General features: G+C 36.4%; 1 protein-coding gene across 1 annotated transcript in view; it reads right to left on the bottom strand.

Moving 5' to 3' along the window:
- Positions 1-25,000, bottom strand: part of LOC123505059 (agrin-like) — a 336,722-nt gene that overhangs the window by 83,193 nt on the left and 228,529 nt on the right. The window contains 3 exon segments of the mRNA XM_045256087.1: positions 6,043-6,258; positions 8,255-8,334; positions 12,756-12,891. Coding sequence (XP_045112022.1) covers positions 6,043-6,258; positions 8,255-8,334; positions 12,756-12,891 — 432 coding nt within the window.

Here is a 25,000-nt window from a genome sequence, read left to right as displayed (position 1 = left end):
CCACGCTCGCTCAAACATTCGTCATAAATGCTGGAAGGGTACAGAGTCTGATCCCAGAATGTTGTTGACAGCAACGCGTGACCAAATAACAGAAGACAAGTAAATCAAGTACAGGACGAACCTTTCTCCCTCTGCTTCTTTCTCAGCTGGAGTCTTCATTTCCGACCTCGCTTTTCCGTCACTTAGCTCTACACATCGCTCATCACACGCCTCCGACCGGTCAGCGAGGCATAAGTAATATCTGAAGAATGTTTGGACGCAGGTATTTCTGTATTTATAAGAAATGTTATGATGGAGCAAGACGAACGAAAGAAAAATGTGATAAATCAATTGCCTCCAGGTACTTTATAAATACCATTCCCTAAAAACGTGGGAGATTTAAAATGTGTGAATGACAGTTGACAGAAATTTGCATCATTTAAAGTTTTATGAATAAGCAATGCAACAAATTGCATTAGAAATAAAGTTTTCCCAAGAGGGTGTACATCATTGCCCCTTAAATAATCGCTTGATTAAGCGAAATATCTTTCAGAGTATTTGCTAAGAGTATATTAAGACCATTTATATAATTCCGCAATAATAAGAAAGAGGCAACAAATCAATTGGGTTATAGAAAGTGTTAATAGTTGTCGCATTTCATGTATATGCCATGACCTCTTTCATAATGAGCACTATTACTATAAGTCTATCCATTAACGCCTGAGTCATTAGCTAATATCACCATATGTCATGTATTCATTACTTTGTTACCGCTTCTTTAAGCGTGCTTGAAATAACTGAAATACCGGTACCTTATTTCAAGTAACACCAGCTGTGGTCAAATGTTGCAAAGAAGTGAAAAAAGAGCCACTGAATACAACAACCTTTAGTGCTGAGCCAAAAGTATTATCCAAAATGACTTAAATCAGAAATCTTCAAGCTTCGTTCTCACTTTTGTATTTCTTAAGTTTTATCGAGGTTTCGTGTGTAAATTCAAAATGAATGTAGTTTGTTCTCCAATTTGGAGAAAGAAAATCTGTTTATAGAGAGTTCAAGATATGTTTTTATTACAACACACCGTGAGTTAGTATTGGATGTTTGGAAACTGAAACGAACACAGTTATCAAGACTCGTAAAATCCATAAATATAATGACTTACTGCGAAGATTAATGATGAATTGGCTTCACTAAGAGTCTGACGGGGAATGGAGGCATTTATAGTTAAGAGCATGAAAGACTTCGATTAGTCTCCGGCACTTTCGGCTCCTGCTGCACTTTGGCTGTAGATTCCTTTACGCTACACAAGCAACGGATCATTAATTCAATGGTATACATTTATTAAGAGGCCAAGGAGTTGGAACATTTGTGGTCTATGTGCTGGCGCCAAAGACTTGGTGATTCTGACAGCTAGTCTGCCGTAGCTTTACATAAAGAATCGTTACTTCGCTGGAATGCATTTACTAAACCACCGCAACTGAAACGTTTATATTTAATTTATTAACATTATGCCTCTTTTATTACTCTTTATATTTTTGGAGGTTCATATGCAATTACTTGCGATTTCCTTACGATCCGCCTGAAAAATCTTAACCTCGGCGGAATACATTTACTAAACAGTCAAGTACTTGCAACTATCATAAATATCGGCTGCTAACTGTAAAAGAAACATTTATTTTTCCTTAGAGGCTTTGACTAATTTTCTGCCCTAGTCTTTAATTATTTATGCATCACAGGACATGAGTCTTTATTTAGTTAAAATGCATCTATCAAAAAAAAAAAAGAAAGAAAAAAAAGGGGAGTTGAAATGTAAATCATTCAAATGCTGACTCATTATACATTTCATCAATTACTTAGGGTTTTACCAGTTCATGTATTAAAAGCAGGTTGAAACTGCTTTACATTGCACATATCGAATCCTCAACACACTGGAGCGTATTTCGTAAAACTTTGGAAACTTGAAACATTTGTAGTTCAAAAGCTTAAAAAACTTAAAAACTCCAATTTATGCCAAAGTATTTTTGGACACTATTCTCTTGTAGCTTTACATTCCTCTATACCACACAAGAAACGAATATCTCCTTCACTGGAATACATTTGTTACAAAAGTCAATGGTATAAACATTTATAATTCAGGAGGCAACACATTATAAACATTCCAATAATTTTGTATAGTTTTGCCGGTTCGTACACTATTTATTTTATTCCTTTGCGATACACAAGAAAAATCTTTGATGCTGTGGAATATATTTGCTAACAGTCGGAAAGTTGAAACATTTATATTTCAGCTGCTAACTTAAACATTCCTATATACGATAAAGAAGACCAAAAATTTCTCTCAATGGAATACCTTTACTTGTAAGTCAAGGCACCAAACCGTTTATGATTCAGGGACTTTCGTTGCAGACGTTTCGATTACCCTTTACATTTGCAGCCATTACTCTACTATAGCTTAAAATTCCTCAACGCCATACAAAAACTCAGACCTCTCTACTTTAAATTGTCTCAAAGTCAGAATTGAGACATTTATAGATATGGAAGCTTCGATTAAGACTCTTATTTATAGCCCATTAACTACTATAGCTTTAGATTAATAAGGCATACTGGGCCGAGTACCACCACCACCGCCACCAGCACAACTACCAGGCAAGTCACGGAAACGTCGCTTTTAACACTGACTGGCCACTGAAGGCAAATCATGGGGTATCACCTTAAATAAATCAAGCGTGCAGCAGCGGCCACTCCATCACGCACGCTGCCTGCGCTTCATAAATTCACGCGCGAACAAACAATAAGTTATAAACGGATCCTTTGTAAGCTATTCTATTCGACGAACCGCGCGCGTTTATAGATAAAAAAAAAAAGTTAATAAAAAGAGAGCTAAAGAGAGCAAGGCAAATAGTGAGTCACACACACAAGAGAGAGAGAGAGAGAGAGAGAGAGAGAGAGAGAGAGAGAGAGAGAGAGAGAGAGAGAGAGAGAGAGAGAGAGAGAGAGAGAGAGAGAGAGAGCAGTTGAACAAAATAACGCAAAAGTACAAAAAAAAAAAAAAACACGGGAATAAAAGGATACTATTCGATCCCGTTCATTTCAAGTCCTTTTGTTTTATCATTTGAGAGAGAGAGAGAGAGAGAGAGAGAGAGAGAGAGAGAGAGAGAGAGAGAGAGAGAGAGAGAGAGAGAGAGAGAGAGAGAGAGAGAGAGAGAGAGAGAGAGAGCGGATCGCCGAAACGAGGTTGTGAATTCATGGTTTGTCCATTTACGCGACGCCAATTTCTGAACCGACCATTAGAGCGTTCGAGTGTAATGGTATGCGTACACACACACACACACACACACACACACACACACACACACACACACACACACACACAAACTTCTACTTCGCATGCAACTGACACGTTAGTGTAAAAAAAAAAGAAAGAAAAGAAAAAAAAGTGCCTCAAGCAGAAGGAAAAAAAAATGTACAGTAAAAATTCAAACGATGATGATGATGATGATGATGATGATGATAATAATAATAACAATAATAATAATAATAATAATAATAATAATAATAATAATAATAATAATAATAACAACAATAGTAGTAATGATAACGTAAGAACATTGTGGCAATTTGTGGGAAGGTGGGAAGAGATAGGTCCAGGGTGAGGAAGAGTTCTTTACTTCCTCAGGAGTTTCGCATTACAGTTTCTTCAGAGGAAATAATTAACCTTAACTAACTGTTCTTTCCTCTTAAAAAAGCTGTAAGACGAAACTAGTCAGGAAGGAAAGTACTCATCAACCTCTAGTGTATCCCTTCCCCACATTTCCACAATAATAATAATAATGAAAATAATGATAATGACAATAATGATACTAACAATAATGATGAAAAAATACTAATAATGAGAGTATATATATAACAATGTAAAAAAGCAACGAAAAATATTCCTTAACACAGTAAAATCTATGAAGCCACTTAACGAAGCAGTTACCCAAATCACACGGCAGGTGACTTGCAAAACACTAAATACACAAACACACAAACTGCACCAGATGAATAGAATAAATAATCACCGCAACAAAGCATTAAGAACGAAGAAGAAAAAAAAAAAAAGGAAATGCCACCAACAGAAAAGAAAAATAAACCAATGAAGATAATAAACAAAAAAGTGAAAGAAAAAACAAACTCAATGCTCATGGCAGATTTAAGATTCAATTCCTCCAAAGCAAAAATATTTATACCCTCGGGAGAAATGTCAATAAGAAAAAAAAGTAGCCATGCATATATAAGAAATCGATGTCCACTTTAACAATATGAATTCAATATGAAAGAATTATACGAAGGAAGGAGTGCGAGGTGGTGGTGGTGGTGGTGGTGGTGGTGAAGGATTTATATACTGTATTGAGCATCGAGTTATTGGTGGACTATTCTGCATATATGTTAATGTGCTGAGCAGGAAGAGGAAGAGAAAGAGGAAGAGAAAGAAGAGGAAAAGGAGGAGGAGGAGGAGGAGGAGGAGGAGGAGGAGGAGGAGGAGGAGGAGGAGGAGGAGGAAAAGAGAATGGAAAGGATAAAAGTAAAATTGTAGGTGGTAAAAGGAGAGAGAGAGAGAGAGAGAGAGAGAGAGAGAGAGAGAGAGAGAGAGAGAGAGAGAGAGAGAGAGAGAGAGAGAGAGAGAGAGAGAGAGAGAGACACTGGGGAGGATGAGGAATAAGAACACAAAGAAAAGGCTGGAGGATGGAAGAGGAAAGAAAGAAAACAGCAGATGGGATAAGGGACAAAGAAGTGTAGGTGGAGAACGAAAAGAGGTGAAAAAAAAAAACGGAAAATTAAAGTGAGAAAAAGGGAAAATAAAAACAACAAGAAAACGGATCATGAAAGTGAGAGAAAGAGAGAGAATAAAACAAGAAAACGGTTAGTTAAAGTGAGAAAAGAGAGAAAATAGAAAACAAGAAGGAAATGGATAATCAAAGTGAGAAAAAAAGAAGTGTAACAAAAATCTGTCCATAAAAGAAAAAAAAAAGTGACGATTATGATGACATCGACAAGAATGATCATATTAAAGAGACAGAGTGACATGCGTGCCAGGAGGAGGAGGAGGAGGAGGAGGAGGAGGAGGAGGAGGTAAGGAAAGAGGGGAGGTAGGGGCTCAAGGGATCTTACATCCAATTAAGGTGGCAGGCAGCCCTTTCTCTTTTCTCCCCTCTTCCTCCTCCTCCTCCTCCTCCTCCTCCTCCTCCTCCTCTTCATGGCTTGTATTTCCCTTTTCTTCTATCCTCTAGATATTAGTACTCTCTCTCTCTCTCTCTCTCTCTCTCTCTCTCATGGATTATAACAAAAAATAAATTGTGTACGAAAAAAAAAGTGTTGTTTGGTACTACAGACAATAATTTCGCGAGAGAGAGAGAGAGAGAGAGAGAGAGAGAGAGAGAGAGAGAGAGAGAGAGAGAGAGAGAGAGAGAGAGAGAGAGATTGTGCTCGTGTGGGCGTGCAGGAAAGGGTGTGTAGGTCAAGAGTAGTTTTTTTAAGCGAGAGGGTGTGAGGCGAGGCGAAGCGAGACGAGGTGCGTGGAAATTGTAAGTGTGGAAAACTAAATTACTTCAACATTTAAAAAGGAGAGAGAGAGAGAGAGAGAGAGAGAGAGAGAGAGAGAGAGAGAGAGAGAGAGAGAGAGAGAGAGAGAGAGAGAGAGAGAGAGAGAGAGAGAGAGAGAGAGAGAGAGAGAGAGAGCATAAAAAGGAATAAAAAAAAAGCCAAATTAATATGAAAACTTTAACTTTAAAAATAAGCCAGCTCACAAAAGGAAATGGAACGAATGAGAGAAAGAAAAACTGAAAAAAAGAAGAAAAAGACGAAAAAGGGAAGATCCGTGAGTAAGGAAGTTGAAGTTTAAGAGATAAGCACACAAGAAAAGGTGCGGGAAAGTAATTTAATTTCAACAAGATGTGAGAGAGAGAGAGAGAGAGAGAGAGAGAGAGAGAGAGAGAGAGAGAGAGAGAGAGAGAGAGAGAGAGAGAGAGAGAGAGAGAGAGTATAAAGAAAGGGAAAAAAATAGACTCTAAACTCGTCACCACTTACCACAGGATCCTACAAAGGCCACAGTGATGGATTTCTGCATGACACACGCCTCCTTCTCCAGGTGGCAGCGACTCTCGTAGGTGACCTTGTCCGTGCCACACACAGGAGTCACCACCGGTGCACAGGAATGCGGGCACTGACATGTTGCCACACCGTATTGGTTCACCATGCAGACCTGCCCGGCTCGGCACCCCACCTCGCGACACGGGTTGACTCCTGTTTGTTTGGAATAGATGTGTTAATTTGTCGTCTTCAGGTTCTTGAAGAGGAAAGGAGGCGTAGCATGGACTCGGAACACTGCTAAAAGAGGGGACGAATAAATAATAAATGAATAAAAAGTTCAACTCAGCATGTTTCACAAAATTACGTTGATGATTCGAAAAGAAAAAAAAAAAGTGAGGCAAACATGGATTTATTCCTGTGAAAATAAATATGAAATAGAACAAAATATCTATAAAGCATTTTTTATAACACAACATGTTAATTTATCATTGTAGCTTACGGTAGCAGAAAATGGATGAAGGATGTATGAATGAATGATGATGATGATACGTATGTTTACCATGAACGGCGAGGAGTACAAGTGCCAGAACTAAAAACAGCATCTTGTTAAGAGGAGACTTTATAGGGAAGGCAGTGGAGTCCAGAAAGCCAGAAAAGAGAGCGCAGTAGAGACTGAAACAAGCTTAATATTCCACAGTAAGATGTATAAGAGGAGAGAAACTGAGGCGAATAAATATATAAAGGTGTAATAAATAGACAACTAAGTCAAGTGACAGGAAAATGACTTGTAATATGACAGCATCAGACTAATACTTTAAAAAAGAGAAAACAGAGACAAATGAAAAATACAAACTAGAACGCTTAATGTAAAACATACACCCATCCTTACGGCAAAAAAATAAGTAGATAAATAAAAAAAATGAATAAATAAATAAGAAAAAAATAAATAAATAAACCAATAAGTAAATATATATATATATATATATATATATATATATATATATATATATATATATATATATATATATATATATATATATATATATAACCGGACTGACTTTTAGAGAGAGAGAGAAAAAAAAACACTACCGATGTTAAATAAGGAAGAAGACTCCATAGTACAACAGCGAAAACTAAGCAGAAAAAAAAAAAAAAATAGGAGGAAGAAAGTCGTAGAGAAAGACGTGCTGTCTACGAGATGGAGAGAGAAAAAAAAATGAGCAAGGAAAAAAGGGACGGAAGCTCCGTACCGTAACGAGGAAAACTTGAATAAGAAAATAAATAAAAACAATGCAAGAACACGTTAACGGAAAGAGAGAGAGAGAGAGAGAGAGAGAGAGAGAGAGAGAGAGAGAGAGAGAGAGAGAGAGAGAGAGAGAGAGAGAGAGAGAGAGAGAGAGAGAGAGAGAGAGAGAGAAACTACCACATTAAAGAAGATACGAACCTAAAAAAAAATAGAAGATATATAAAAACAACACTTCAACAGGAAAAAAAATATAGGAAAAGCACCAAGAAAGACAGAGATTATATAAAAAAAAAAAACTTGCTATATTAAGTGCGAGAAGGACCGAGGCAATAAACGTAGCAGGATCATCACAATCATCAACAGTAGCAGCAGCAGTAAGACGGTGATGAAACACAAGTAAACACTGAACTGGCGCGCCTCGCAAAACCAAGACGAACAGTGATGGACGCAGCCGACTCTCAGTGATACACGGCCGCGTATTTCTGGGGCTAGATATGTGAGTCAGCTACAGTTAAAGTGAGTCATGGCGGTAAAGCGAATAACAATTAGACCAGAGAGAGAGAGAGAGAGAGAGAGAGAGAGAGAGAGAGAGAGAGAGAGAGAGAGAGAGAGAGAGAGAGAGAGAGAGAGAAAATTAGGATTTTTTTGAGTTCTGGTGGACGTGAATGACAGAAGGACAAAAGTAAAGTGAAATCGATGAAAAATGGGTGAATAATTTCGTCGAAACGTTGAATAATTAAGAAAAAAAAAGAAAGGTGAAAATGTTTGAAAGTAAGAAAGTGTGATGATTTGGATAACAATGGCGACAAATAAAAGAAAATAGATAATGATGATGGTGATGGGATAGTTGTTGTTGTTGTTGTTGTTGTTGTTGTTGTTGGTGGTGGTGGGGGTGGTGGTGGTGGTGGTGGTCGTGGTGGTGGTGGTGATGGTGGTGGCAAAGGTGAGGGAGCCAAGGCTTACCTGAGGAACACTCGCCTCTGTACAGAATAGTGAGTGTGTTTCTCTGCCGACACGCCTCGAAGTTCATCATGCATTCATTACTGGAATGGTAGGTATACAATGATTAGAGTATTGTCATTGTTGTTGTTATTATTGTTGTCATTATTATTATTATTATTATTATTATTATTATTATTATTATTATTATTATTATTATCATTATTTTATAAAAATAATAATGATAATAGTAATAATAATAATAATAATAATAACAATAATAATAATAATATTAATAATAATAGTAATGATGATGATAATAATAATAATAATAATAATAATAATAATAATAATAATAATAATAATAATAATAATAATAATAATAATAATAATAATAATAATAATAATAATAATAATAATGATAATTATATTAATAATAATAATAATGATGATAGTAATAATAATAATAAAAAATTGAAAGTAATAACAATAACAATATTAATAATGATAATAATAATAATAAAAAAAAAATAATAATGATAATAATAACAATACTACTACTACTACTACTACTACTACTGCTACTAATAGTAATAATGATAATACCAAAAATGATAGTAATAATAATAATAATAATAATAATAATGATAATAATCATAATAATAATAATAATAATAATAATAATAATGATGATTATCATTAATTGTAATAGCAACAGTAGAAGTAGCAGCAGCAGCAGCAACAGCAGCAGCAGCAGCAGCAGCAACAGCAACAGTAGTAGTAGTAGTAGTAGTAGTAGTAATAGTAGTAGCAGCAGTAGTAGTAATAGTAGTAGTAGTACTAGTAATCATCATAATTATAATAACAATAATGATAGTAATAACAAGAATAACAATGATAATAATAATAATAATAATAATAATAATAATAATAATGATAATAATAATAATAATAATAATAAAAATAGTAATAATAATAATGATAATAATTTTAATAATAATAATAATAATAATAATAATAATAATAATAATAATAATAATAATAATACTAATATAATAACAATAATAATACTAATAATAACAATGACAGCAATGGTAACGAAAAATAATAACATCCGCCTGTGCGCGCGCGCGCGCGTGTGTGTGTGTGTGTGTGTGTGTGTGTGTGTGTCCGCTTTTTGTGCCACTCCATCACTTCCCCCAAAATGACGATTTTTATAGCGGAAAAAGAAAGAAAAAGAAAAAAGAAAGATGACGTATATCAATGTCTTGTTGTGTATTATGAAAGGATGTGGGCGGGAGTGTATTTCTTGAACACAATGACAAAAGTTTCAACAATAACCATCACAGAAATTGAAGCGAGATGGAAAAAAATACTCTCTAGAAAGCATAAAATTTCAAAACTATATTCCTTCTCATGATAAATAATGAAAAAAAATAAATAAATACAAATTCTTTATTAAACAGAAGAAAAGATTGATAATACACAACGTTTTCAAATAGAGCTCCCTCACATGATATGGTAAAATAAACAAAATGTACCTACTCATTATAAGACAATATAAACGAAAGGATTTAGATACATACTGAAAAATAAGTGACAAGATTCATGGAAAATCAAGTTAAGAAATAAATATAACAAACAGTCAATTCGTTATATTTAAAAGGGTTACAATTACATGAATAATACTGTCATGCCAATTATCGTTCTCCTCTACGTAATTTTATGCTGAAAACAATAGTGCGCTGAACTATGTCTTAATGTCACGCCATCTGCTGTGATTTTGAGGGAATATAAGAGCGAGAGACATGAAAACTTAAAGATGTCTCCTTCCGTCAATATTCCTTAAGCACTTAAATATACCTCTTTCTGACGCTTCCCTTAATTGTACTATTATCACTACACACAATGTAACAGAAAACTTTAACTTCAATTACTACAATAACAGACATGCCTTCACTAAAACCGCCACCATCATTGCTGCTGCTGCTACTACTACTACTACTACTACTACTACTACTACTACTACTACTACTACTATTACTAATACTACTATTCTTAATGCTGTTACAACTATTATTATTATAACAACAACAACAACAGCTATTACTACTTCTACTGCTACTACTACTACTACTAGAAAAAATAACGAAAACAAGAAAAAACAAAAAGATAAACGATAAAGGTGTTGGTGATACTACTACTGCTCTCTTTCTCTCCCTCTCTCACACACACACACACACACACACACACCACGTACTGTAGTGGTTAACACGCTCGACTCATAATCGAGAGGACCGGGTTCGAGTCCCGGTAAGCGGCGAGGCAAATGGGCAAGCCTCTTAATGTGTGGCCCCTGTTCATCTAGCAGTAAATAAGTACGGGATGTAACTCGAGGGGTTGTGGCTTCGTTTTCCCGGTGTATGTTGTGTGTTGATGTGGTCTCAGTCCTACCCGAAGATCGGTCTATGAGCTCTGAGCTCGCTCCGTAATGGGGAAGACTGGCTGGGTGACCAGCAGACGTCCGAGGTGAATTACACACACACACACACACACACACACACACACACACACACACACACACACACACACACACACACACACTCTTCCACACATCTAATTTCTATTTCTTTACTGAGAAATCCTAAGTCCTTTCAACACCGTCTCTTCTGTCATTCCTACCTTGCCAATTCAGTCCCATCCAGTGATATGGTCAACTCTTCACATATTCATTATATAATTACCAGTATCTCTCTCTATACAGGAAATCCTTATTAATGTTCTATTCCCTCCAATCTACATTATAGGGCACCTGGAACTATAACTTGATTTTTACAGGAGTTTACCTTTACATACTATTTGATTTCCTTCCAATTATTTTATTTCATCATATTTCTGCCTGGCCGGACGTGAGATATTGCTGTTTGCTGAGTTCCACACGTAATATTACTGACACATTAGTTGTAAAGTTGTGTGTAGCGTGAGTGAGTGATGTTCTTGGAAAGAGAGAGAGAGAGAGAGAGAGAGAGAGAGAGAGAGAGAGAGAGAGAGAGAGAGAGAGAGAGAGAGAGAGAGAGAGAGAGAGAGAGAGAGAGAGAGAGAGATACAATTAAAGAGAAAGGAAGTGAAGGGAAGACAAATATATGAGACAAGTTCGAAGAAAGAGAGAGAGAAAAGAAAAAATCTGAAGAGGGAAGATACGAGAAAGAAAAATGTATACAGTTGAAGAAAGGAAGAAAAAAATAATGATAGACATGAAGAGACAGTAGATAGTAAAAAAAATGTATATAAAGGCAAAATGAAAGACATAAGATAAAAAAGATACTTATAAAGATATATATGTATATACTCAGTAATTGCTTCTACTGTATAAAGTAATTTCATGTTCATATTGTCACTAAAGTAAAAGAATGATGTGATGTAACGTGCACCAGAAAGTAATTGCAGTGCTCGCAACAGATGTGATAGAAATGCTGTCCAAAACTGTTGTGTTAGTCATGGGAATCAGGTCATGCCTCAACAATAAGGACAACGACGATGATGATGATAGTAATGGTGATAGTAATAACGATAATACTGACAACAACAAAAACAACATTAACAACAATAACTTCATATTCAACAACAAACATAGTAATAATAATAATAATAATAATAATAATAATAATAATAATTTTAATAATAATAATAATAATAACAATAATGATAATAATAATAATAACATTAATGATAACAATAATAATGATAATAATAATAATAATAATAATAATAATAATAAAGATAATTATATTACTGATGATGATGGTGACGATGATGATAATAACAATTGAAATAATAATAATGATAATAATAATGATAATAATAATAATAATAATAATAATAATAATAATAATAATAATAATAATAATAATAATAATAACAATAATAATAATAATAACAATAATAGTAATAATAATAATAATAATAATAAAAATAATTATAATAATAATAAAAGTTATAACAACAACAATAATAATAATAATAATAAAAATAATAATAATAGCAATAATAATAACGCTGACAACACTAAAAAATAAGTCTTATTAAATATATATTCACTGAAAACACAAAATGCATATAAAAAAGAGTTCAACGTATCTATTAGGAAAAAAAAGGAAAAAAAAACACTCAAAGAAAATGACTAGAATGTTAATGGAAACACAATATTCACGGAAGAACAGAAAAAAGGAACACGTGATAAAAAGAATGTACCGAGAAAAAAAAGATAAAAAAGATTAGACGTGAAGGAGTCTAAAACACACCTACGAACATTACATGATGTGTATTACGAAAAATCTTAATTTGCCAACTTTTGTAATCTCCTGCGTATCATTAACTATTCTAAACTAGTATATTGAACCCATTTTTCTCCTTGACACACAAAAAAACACAATAAATAAAATAATGGTAACAATAATCAAGAAAAAAACTCTAAACATCAAAACACACTATAACAAACACATGGTTCCGGAGCTCTGACACTTGCCTGTAGGTGGTTCCGTCGCTGGCACACACGGGGGACAACGTGGTGGGGCAAGTGGAGTTACAGAGGCAGCGCGGCACTCTCTCCTGGTCCACGAGGCACACCTGGCCCCGCAAGCACACCATGTGGCCGCAAGGGTCTGCACGGAAAAAAGAAAGGCGAGAATTAAGAGGTTGGTTTAATCAGTAGCAAGACATCAACTACATTCTTTATATCGCAGAAAGTTAATTTTAAGTTAAGCTTATTCATGGGCAGTGAGTCTTTCCCGTAATCTTCTACAAGTTTTAAGAGAAATATTTGATCGTACTTTCATCTCATTTACTATTTTTTTTTTAATGTCCATGGAATCAGTTAATTACAACCACCTAAATGTTAAGAAAAGACGAGCATAGGTGTTGAAGAGTTTTAAGATGATGTGTCTTGCATTGAAGGAGCTAAAATTCATTTGTAACGAATCATCCATCAAATTTGCGTCTCCATTTATTTCATTCTTACTGTATCGCCTCAAATCAGAGCGTACCCATTTATGTTGCCTTAATATAGAGCACATCCATAACACTCGCACCAAACTAGTAAAATTCTGAGCAATGGATCTTGAAGCTCAACAAAAACTGAGCTGCCGTTTAAGAGGCTTAAACTGGACACATGAGTATAAAAATACAGCAAGTTACTGATCGAAGAATAAGATAAATCCGAATTGAAAAAAAAAAAAAGGATGCAGGGCCGACAGCTTAATAGTTTAACACGTGCACAATCTATTGATAGTACAAAAATATATATACAAAGAAAACTAGTTGCATGGTAATTTTTTTTTTAAATGTAAGAGGGAAAAGCTGGCCAAGGGCAACATAAAACGAAAAAAAAGGCCCACTTAGTTGCCAGTCCTCTTGCAAGTCCGAGAGAGTTAGCTAAAAGAAAGGGATAAATGTCTTGAAATCTCCCTCTAAAATTAAGTCGCCATATGAGGTTGGAAATATAGAAGAAGTAGGTAGGAACTTCCAGAGTTTTTACCAAAGAAAGGTATGAATGATTGAAAGTACTTGTTAACTCTTGCATTAAAGAGTTGGACAGAATACGGGTGAGAGGAAGAAGAAAGCTTTGTACAGTGAGGCCGCAGGAGGGGGGAAGGCTTGCAGTTATCGAGATCAAGAGTAGTTAGCATGAAAGTAGCAGTAGAAGATAGTAAGAGATGCAACATTCCGGCGGTGAGAGAGGCTGAAGAAAATCAGTGAAATGAGAGAAGTTGATGAGACGAAAAACTTTTGATTCCACCCTATCTACTCGTAATAGATCTGTGTAAGTGGAACCACCCAATGCATGCGAAGAGCCCATACAGGGGCGGATAAGACTCATATACAAAGTTAACAGTTGTGGGATGAGAAAAACAGGCGGAGACACCTTAGAACGCTTAATTTCATAGAAGCTATTTTAGCAAGAGATGAGATGTGAAGTTTCCAGTTTAGAACATAAGTGAAAAACAAACCGTTGATATTCAGTGTAGAGAAGGGGGACATTTGAGTGTCATTGAAGAAGAGGGGATGGTTGTCTGGAAGGTTGAATTAAGTTGACAGATGGAGTAATTGAGCTTATGAGTCATTGAACACTACTAAATTATCTCTCAGAAATCTTAAGGAGATCAGACGTTTTGTGGCCTGCGTGACATGTTAATTTCCTGAAGGGTTGGTCGTCTTTGAAAAGACGTAGAAAGGTGTAGGATGGTATCATCAGAGCAGGAATGGATAGGGCAAGAAGACTGGTTTAGATCATAAGTGAATAATAGGAGGAAAGTGGATGATAGGACAGAACCCAAAGGAACACCACTGTTAACAGATTTAGGAGAAAAAAACAGTGGTTACCTACCTCAGCAGCAATACAACGGTCGGAGAAGAAAATTGAAATAATGTTCTAGAGAAAAGGATAGAAATTGTAGGAAGATAGTTTTGAAATCAAAGTTTTGTATCAGACTCTATCAAAAGCTTTTGATATGTCTAAGACAGCAGCAAAAGTTTCACCAAAATCTCTAAAAAAAGATGACCAAGGCACTAAAAGAAAAGCCAAAAGATCACCAATAGTGTGACGTTGACAGAAACCATAAAGGCGATCAGATAGATTGTAAAATAACAGATGTTCAAGAATCTTTCTATTGAGGATAAATTCAAAAGACTTTAGGCAAGCAAGAGATTAAAGCTATAGGGTGATAGTTTGAGAGATTCGAACGGTTACCCTTCTTAAGAACAGGCTGAAAGTAGGCAAACTTCCACCAAGAAGGAAAGTCAATAGACAGAGTTGGAAGAGTTTGGTGAGGCAAGTTGCAAACACGGAGGCACACTTTTTGAGAACAATAGGAGGGATCCCATTAGGTTCATAAGCCTCCCGAGGGTTTTAGGCCAGCGAGAGCATGGAAAAACATCATTACGAAGAATTTCAATCGAAGAAATGAGATAGTCAGATGGAGGAGAGGAAGGACAAACCCAGAATCATCCAAGGTAGAGTTTTTAACAAAAGTCTGAGATAAGAGTTCAACTTTAGATACAGATGTGATAGCATCAAGATGAAATAAAGGAGGGAAAGATGAAGAAGTAAAGTTATTGGAGATATTTTTGATACAAGAAGCTGGAGTTTGAAAGATTTTGACATTTTCTATTTACGAGAGAGCATTTGGTAGATTGAAGAAAAGACTTGACATGATTCTATAGGCACAATTATAAAGAGTATGAGATTCAGATGATGGAAGGCTCAAGTACTTTTGTGGGCAACCTCTCTACCAAGCAAAGTGCGAGATATGACTGTGTTTGACTAAGGTTTAGAAAGTTTAGATTGAGAAAAAGAGTGAGGAATGTACGTCTCCATGCCAGACACTATCACCTTTGTTATCTGTTCAGCACCTAGAGATCCCAGGGAAAACCAGCATAATACCTCCTCAGGTCCACCCAACAGGCAGAAGCAAAACGCCGGAGGAGGACGACCACAATAGAGAAAATATGGTAACAGCATAAGCAGAAGGATTAAAGGTAGGGAAAAGATCAAGAATGTTGGGCGTATCTCCAAGATGGTTAGGAATACAAGTAGGGTGTTGCACCAATTACTCTAAATCATGGAGGATAGCAAAGTTGAAAGCTAGTTCACTAGGATGACCAGTGAAGGGAGAAGAAAACCAAAGCTGGTGGCGAACATTGATATTTCCAAGGATACAGATCTCCGAGAAGGGATAGAGGGATAGAATGTCCACCACTTTGAAAGATAAACAACCAAAGAATTTCTTACAGTCAGAGGAGTTAGGGAAAAGGAACATAGCACAGATAAATTTCGTTAGAGAATGACTTTTAGATCGAAGCCAGATGGTGTAAAACTCTGAAGATTCAAGAACGAGGGCAAGAGAGCAAGTTAAGTCGTTGCGCACATAGGCGCAACATCTAACTTTGGGACGAAAATGAGGATAGACAAAGTAGGAGGGAACAGAAAAGGGACTACTGTCAGTTGCCTCAGACAGTTGTGTTTCGGTGAGGAAAAGATGAGGTTTTAGAATAGGAGAGGTGGTGTTCTAAAGATTGAAAATTAGATCGAAGACCGCGAATATTGCAGAAGTTAATGAAGAAAATGTTGAGGGGGGGTTGTCAAGACATATATGGTCGATACCGAGAGAGCAATTCGGCCAGAGATATTTATGGTCCTCTTCGTAGAAGGGAACTCCGAGAATGGTGTTAGAATAGCCATTTTCTAGATTTTAAGTTAAGTGTGTGTGTGTGTGTGTGTGTGTGTGTGTGTGTGTGTGTGTGTGTGTGTGTGTGTGTGTGTGTGTGTGTGTGTGTGTGTGCGTGTGTAGTACGTGCATGTAGTTTTGTGTGAAGAGGGAGTGTTGTCCTTAGAGGGCAAAATATAACTGTCCCTTTGTGTTATGAGATACAAAAGGAAACGTTCAGCGAGTTCACAAGTAGCTTCATTGGTAAGTTCACAGCACCCCCTGAACTAACCCAGACCAGAATTGGTCCAGATTAGAACTAGTGGTATTACGCCTCGCTGGGAGTAAATTATTGTTTCTGCAGGTGCCCAAGGGCTCCCTCCCCTAGCCAGGATAAACGAAGTATGTATGATAGGGGAAAAAAAAAGTACCGATGGGTAGTACAATTCGTTGTTGGTTTATATTACAAGCTCAATATTCAGTGTTCGTTTCATTGGCGTCTCGAACAGCTTAAAAACAAGCAGGTAAGGAAGACAAAAGTGACTCAAAAAGGTTCTTATTGAATTCCACTACTCGGAGGACAGTATCGATATGCTTCTTCATCCTGGCACGACTAAACAGACTTGCTAGAGATTCAGACAGCATCCTTACTTCAATCTTGCCCTTCAAGATAAATCCAACGTGTTCACAGACATTTAGATCAGGAGAATTACTTGGCCACTCTTCATTGCCAAAGAAATCAGTGTTGTTAATTGTCCTTTAGAAGGCTTTGGGTTTCTCAGCGATTTCATGTACAGTGTTTTGTCATGCAGAAAAGTAACTTGGGTGACGTCCAGAACATTTTGAGGGTCTTGAAGAAAGGGAATGATGCGCTCCGTCAAGATCTTCTCCCGATAATAATCCCCATCCCAACTTTGTCCACGAAGCTTCACCATCCACATCATTCGCCGTACAGTGAAGAAGATAAAGACGCCAACACAAGGTTGAAAAAAGGATGCTGTTTGAATCTCTAGCAAGTCGATTTAGTGGTACCAGGATGGAGAAGCACCTCAATGCTTTCTTTCGAGAAGTGGTGTTCAATACAGAGCTTTTTGAGTCATTTTTGTCTTCCTTCCCTACTCGTCTTCAAACTGTTCGTGACAACAATAAAGCGAACACTGAATACTGAGCTTGTAAATATAAACAACAATGAATTGTGCTACCTCTCAGTACTTTTGTTTATTTTTCCTATAATGTTTCGTTTATCCTGGGTAAGGGGGGGCTATCATTGTTTGGCATCCCTTACTACCTACTCCTGGAATAGGAAAAAAAAGTAGAATAAAAAACATAACCTGAAGTTTGAAGTTGTTAGTGGTAATAGTAAATGAGAAGAGGAGAGAAACCAGGTGAGTAAGCATTGCGTGGGAGAGAAAGAAAAGTGAGAGGACTTTCCGTGGAAGATGAACAGAGGCGAGAAATAAAATTCAAGTACATGTTAAAGAAGAAGTGATCAGGGAGGTGAAACGATTATTACGAGGGAAAGAAGATTAAAAGCAGAGAGAGAGAGAGAGAGAGAGAGAGAGAGAGAGAGAGAGAGAGAGAGAGAGAGAGAGAGAGAGAGAGAGAGAGAGAGAGAGAGAGAGAGAGAGAGAGAGAGAGAGAGAGAGAGAGAGAGAGAGAGAGGTAAAGAAGAGAAACATAAGTGAAGATATAGCAAGAGAGAGAAAAGCAGAAAACAAAAGAAAAAATATTTATGAAGGAATGACAAGAGTAAGAAAAGGGAGATCATACTGTCGACATCAAACACACGCGACAGGAACACTAGCAACGCACCACTCTCGACCTGTAGCCAATGCTTTGACATTAGTGCTCCCATTCGTCAGCCTGCGGCCTGGATCTACATGAAGCGTGCGTGAGAATACAACAACCTGCCTTGCCTCCATAGCCAGTGAGCCTTGTTACGTGAGTGGTCACCTCATCCCAGCCTTCACCATGCAGCGAAAAGGCTTATCAATTCTATCAATGGTTATTATATTTTCAAGTATAGACGTGATGTTTTTGGAGTGTTAGTTATTGGTATCGTTAATTATAATATTCTGGAGGATTTTGTATTCAAGTAAAAAAAAGAATAAAAAAGCTATTGAGACACAAGTGTACAAGAGTAGGATAAATTTAGAAGTGTTGAATTGATATGGGTATAATTTGATACCTAGATAAGAAATTGTAAAAAAAAAAAAAATGAGTAATAATACTTATGTGAATAAATAACACAATATATTTGAAATGTATGTGTGACACTGAAAATCTCATAGCAAACACTTAGAAATATGAGGCCAAACAATAGGTCAGTAGTATAGGTTATGCAAAAAAAGAATAAATAAATCACTACCCAAATAAATAAAAAGTAAATAGATCAATGAATAAATGAAAATAAAAAAAACATGAGCAAAATAACTAAATAATTAAGTCAAATAAACAAGTAAATAATTCAATAAAACACTCCAGTAAAACATATAATATATATATATATATATATATATATATATATATATATATATATATATATATATATATATATATATATATATATATATATATATATATATATATATATATATATATATATATATATATATATATATATATATATATATATATATATATATATATATATATATATATATATATATATATATATATATATATATATATATATATATAAATGCTGCAAAACATACTTAAAAATACCAGAAAAAAACAGGAAAAGTAGCAGAAAAGTTCAAAAGTGCTAAAATAATTAAAAACACGCAAGAAAAATGACAAGTAAAAATAAGTAGCATCAAAATAAAGCTTTAAACTACAAGACAAAGTAAACGACGTCAATCTTTAATCTTCCCATGTGTTGGTCTTAAGCTCTTGAGAGAGAGAGAGAGAGAGAGAGAGAGAGAGAGAGAGAGAGAGAGAGAGAGAGAGAGAGAGAGAGAGAGAGAGAGAGAGAGAGAGAGAGAGAGAGAGAGAGAGAGAGAGAGAGAGAGAGAGAGAGGGAGGCTAAACGAAGGCGAGGGACACATTTCAAATAGATTCCACGCAAATCCTTGCTGGCTTATTTGGCGGAAAGGAGGTAAGAGGAGAAGAAAGAGAAAAGGAGGAGAAGAGATGAGATAGACGAAAGAGATGAGACGGGGAGGAGAAGATAGAGGAAAGAGAGACGGGAGGAAATAAAGAAAAGAAGGGAGAAGAGACTGACGAAAGTGGGGTTGGAAGGTAAAAGGGAAGGGGAAAACAGACGATCAGAGAGAGAGAGAGAGAGAGAGAGAGAGAGAGAGAGAGAGAGAGAGAGAGAGAGAGAGAGAGAGAGAGAGAGAGAGAGAGAGAGAGAGAGAGAGAGAGAGAGAGAGAGAGAGAGAGAGAGAGAGAGAGAGAGACGAGTAAGCAGGTGAAAAACAAGAGGAAGGAAAAAAAGTCTATTTAATTTGACTTCTAGAAATTTCATTAAGAATCTGAAATGGTGATTTTTTTTGGAAAACGTATATCGCAGCTGCCATTTATTTCCTTCTTCAAAATATCTCATTTCCATTTACTTTCAAAACTCAATAAATTAAACTCCAATCTAATATGAAAGCTTACTTACATTCCAATAAGTGAAGCAAACACCAATGACGAATGTTTGCAAGACGTACCAAAATTGTCACTCCTTTCCTCTTTGTGAATAAATCGTTCTTATTGGTTTTTTAAAATTGGGGCAAATTGAACTACAGACAATTTGAAGGTTCATTGGGATAACGACGAGAAAATGAAATGCAATATAACAATTCTGAGTCTGACACGTGTAAGTCTTGCAGCATTCCTTATTTCATTTGCTCTTATATTCTATCCAAACACAACATATTTACACCAGGTGAACATTTCTGGAGACTACTTTATCTATATTTATCCTGATAAATATAACTACAACATTAAAAAAATAAGACTACACTGAAATTAATAAAAAGAGAATGTAGGAAACGACGTTACGAAAAGAAGCAAAAGAAAAGTATTTAACCCATCAAAACATTTGTAGAGAATAAGATAAAGTTAACCCTTTCAGTACTGAGACGTATTTTTACCATGAGTTTTGGGATTAGCCGATTGTATTTATATTAGGAAGGATCTATGGGGGTCAGAAGATTAATAGCCAGAGTCATTGCTATTCTAATCCCCACATAAGTATCTGAAGCTGTAAAAAATCACCAAACAGTAAACAAAATAGATATGAAAACGTGTCATGGTACTGAAGGGGTTAACTGCAATATCAAAACAAAAGCTACACTCAAATCGCCAGGAAATGATATGATAAGAAAAAACAACAACAAAATAATTCAGGAGACGATGACATGATAAGAGACAGCGTAAATATTCATAAATCTACCAAATAAACATGAAAAGATGCAAAATTAGTAATACGGAGTAGGAGAGATGGATAGAAGGAAGGAGTCTCTGGTTGGGGATCCTAAACTTCAATAATGTCATGCAATATTCCACCAAGTAAAGGAGAAGGAGGAGGAGGAGGAGGAGGAGGAGGAAGAGAAAAAGAAGAAGGAAAAGAAGAAGAAAAAGAAGAAGAAGAAGAAGAAGAAGAAGAAGAAGAAGAAGAAGAAGAAGAAGAAAAGAAAAGAAAAAAGAAGAAGAAGAAGAAGAAGAAGAAGAAAAAGGAGGAGGAGGAGGAGGAGGAGGAGGAGGAGGAGGAGGAGGAGAAAAAGAGGAGGAGGACGAAGATGAGGAGGAGGAAACGATGGTTAGATGTTTGAAGACAGATATGTTTTTAAGAGAGAGAGAGAGAGAGAGAGAGAGAGAGAGAGAGAGAGAGAGAGAGAGAGAGAGAGAGAGAGAGAGAGAATGTGGGTCAGGCTAAAGATATAAAACGACTTGACCTTACAACATGACAGATTAACCTTATCATTCACGAAAGAAAAATAAATAAAGACTGAGGTTGAAGGGAGAAAAAAAAATATAAAGAGAACAAGTGGGTGGGGAAAAAAAAGCAAAAAAATATGAAGAAATACTGGATGAGAAAGGATAGAGAGAAGAAAAAAAAAGAGAAAGAGATTGACGGTGAAATGATGAAATATACATGAAGTGAGGAAGGTGATAAAAGAAAAGAAAGGAAAGGAAGAGAATGACTAGAAAAAAGATAGAGAAGACAGAAAAAAAATATAAGAAACGATATACGTTAAATAATCACAAGGATGAGGCACTTTGCGGACAGATAGAAAAGGATGACGAAAGAGGGACGAAATATATGAACGAAGTAGAAGGAACCATGGAAAAAGAAGAGCTAAGAGGAAGAGATATCATATGGAAGAGTTCCTGCTTACTTTGACTTTCATGTTTTGCTTCTAAAGATGAATTTTCAGGAGGTGAATTGAGATTATAGAAACTTCAAAGAGAGTGTCGATATAGGAGAAGATTGGAGCTTGTAGGGGGATGGAGAATGTTTGATGAAGTGAGCATATGGTTAGAAAGGTAAAGAGGACATGGGGACGTAAAGGTGAAGGAAGTGCTACAATGGTAAGTTTATACAGCAATTGTCAAAAGCCAAGCACTTTACTCTCCTGCACTAATTGGTACTTTATTTCTACTTCCCATCCTAATTCAAAGAAAATTTATTGGTCAAGTTTTGTAAGACGACAAATCGCGAGATATATTTTATGGTTAAAAATCAAGTAACCTAAGTCACTTATTGACTCTGTTTACCAATCTACCTTTTTTGTAAAGTGACTTTGGATAAATCAGGGAATATCTGACTAAGAAAAGAGGTTAAACATTGTGGTAGCATTTACAAAGAATGACTTTGACGATATGTGGGTAAATAAAACTAAAAGGGGAGAGAGTCAACAAAATTTTAGGAATGAAGGAGAAATGAAAAAAAGAATTGTCATGCAGGAAACTCACTAAGAAGAGTTCGAAGAAGTACATAAGATCATCAGACGTAAAAATATAAAGAAACGTAACTGAGAAATACCGCGAGAAAAAAATCTGCGGAGGTTGAAAGGTTAATGGGAAAGTAGAGGCAACTTGTATACTGTACCGGTGGATGAAACGGGTGGGGGAGAGAGAGAGAGAGAGAGAGAGAGAGAGAGAGAGAGAGAGAGAGAGAGAGAGAGAGAGAGAGAGAGAGAGACGTGGGAAACGGCTTAGAAAAGGAAGACTTGTCAATATATAGTAAAGTTCCTCCCTCTCGCCATGAAAGTCTCCTGTGTCAACAAAAGTGATCTTAAAAGTAGACAGAAAGGCAATACATTTAAATTCTCTACCTTACTCTCTTCTCTGTTTCTTTATTTTCTTCACTGTTCCCTTCACGATCCATTTTTTTTTTCCGGATTTGATATCCATCACGGCGAAACCAAGTGCAGCCACACACACACACACACACACACACACACACACACACACACACACACACACACACACACACACACACACACACACACACACACACACACACACACATTGTGTTACATTTAAAGTTTCTAAAACATATGTTGTTTGTACATAAAAACACAAGTAATGTCTATGGTGAACTGGGAGTATGCCCATTGGATATTTATATCAAGTGTAAGGTAAGATGTTATGTTTTTGGTCTCAGATGTATATAGTTAGGCGGATAAGTCACATGATCGTTCACTTTTCAGGAAAGCACCAAATTTGGAACACATATAGTATAGACCCATACATTTGATTTTGGAGGTGGAGCCCAAAAATATGGCCCCCCCTGGTGGCCGCCATATTGGATTTCAATATGGCCATCTAGTGAAACATGGTATGAGCAATATCTCCATTAATATGGTAGATACAGTCTTACTTTTAAGGTCTACCACCATATTTCAAGGGGCAGCGGGTTCAATGAAGTCATTTATAAAATGCATTTGAGTCTGCCATTTTGGATTTCAAGATGGCCGCCACTCCTCAATACTGTTTTGTTAATATCTCTCAAATCATACCTGATACAAAGAAACTTTCAAGGTGCATCCCATGGTTTTAAGAGTATATGAATTCAATGATGCCATTTTTAAATGGATTTGATTCAGCCATTTTGGATTTCAAGATGGCCGCCATTCATTCAATCAGCTGTCCTCCTATAATGCACAATATATGTAGATGACATATATGGAAAATAGGACAGATGAAAACACATTTTTAGTGTCTTACCATGTTTAATGGTTCCCAAAAACAATGAAAACATATTAGGAATGCCAAAATTTACAAACATTTAGGTTTCTTGATAACACTGACCATCACATCTGCACAAAGAGGTACATGGCAGATAAGCTTTGTGGCATTTACATTTGGCTTTGCATGATGATTTGCAATGACAGCTGATAAGTTCTGTGCAAGCAGTTTGCATGACCGGAAGTTTCATCCAGTTAGGTATCCAGCAGCGAATCCAGTGCCGAATGCTATCCACATTTCCTTCACTTGGATGGAAAAGAAATGAGATATAGCCAAGACAACTACATCGATATCAACAGTTCTGATCAAGATTTTGGAGGCTCCCTTTCTTGCGGCATCCAGTGTGTGTAAGATAACCCTGGTGTCCGCCTCTTCGTGGTTGCATGGGCTCAAAATATTCAAATCTGCATTAGTATTTGAGGACAAAACTGCTTGTGACATATATCTCTCCTCCTGTGATGGGTGCTTTCACAGCTACATCAGACAAGTACTGGAAGAGCTCCTCTTTGTTCTTGTCATTTCGCAAGAAACTTTTCCAGTTTCCAGGAACCTTTGTTTTTGGTGTTACAATCCTGCGTGTTCCAGTTCCCCTATCCCCCCGAACTTCAGACTTTAGGCTATCATCTCGGTATGTGTCCCACACTACATCCACGCGACTAGTAGATTCCAGTTGTCCCTTCAGATAGGGAAGGAAAATGTCCTGTCCGTACTCTTGGAAAGTTTTCCCTGAAATTCCCTGTAGAAAGTTCACAACAGCTCCTCCATCAAGAACTTTAGCATCTACAGATGGGGCGGTCTTCTGAGAAGAGGATACAGCCTCTAAACAGTCTAGGAGATCAGCTTTATCTACTTGCCTCATCTTCCCATTCTTACTGAGTGATGGTGGCTGGGGTTGATTTTCGTGACTGAAGAAGGTGTCAAGGTCGGGATCTCTGCGTTGACTCGCAATATAAAATCTAGAAAATAAGCTGCGATCACTTTTCAATTCAGAAGTTTTCTGTTTCTCCACTGATTTTTCACTGTGCTTTTGATTGGTGAAGAGAAGAAGAGTGTTGCAATGTATTGTGGCATCAACTGCCTGATTTCTTTTTGACAAACGCTCTTCCACGTATGCTTTGTATTGTGTGAGCCCCAAAGTCCTCACTTCAGCTATGGACTTGGCAACATCTGCGGATATAATATCCTTAGCATCCAAAGTCATTAACTCCTTGCTGTCATCTGCAAATGGATTACCCATATCTTCTATGATGTCAACAAGGGAACATACATCTCTCGCAAAGGCTTCTTGAATGCTGGGTGTCTGTTCATGATGCAGATCAGAGACATCCCTCTTTTGAAGAGATGATTCAAATTCCTCAATCATCCTGGCTATCTCAGGACC

Source organism: Portunus trituberculatus, chromosome 17 (genome assembly GCF_017591435.1).
Source record: "Portunus trituberculatus isolate SZX2019 chromosome 17, ASM1759143v1, whole genome shotgun sequence".
In the NCBI taxonomy this organism is placed as follows: domain Eukaryota; kingdom Metazoa; phylum Arthropoda; class Malacostraca; order Decapoda; family Portunidae; genus Portunus; species Portunus trituberculatus.
Note: the sequence above shows the minus strand (reverse complement) of the source record. Positions and strands in the feature narration are given on the sequence as shown.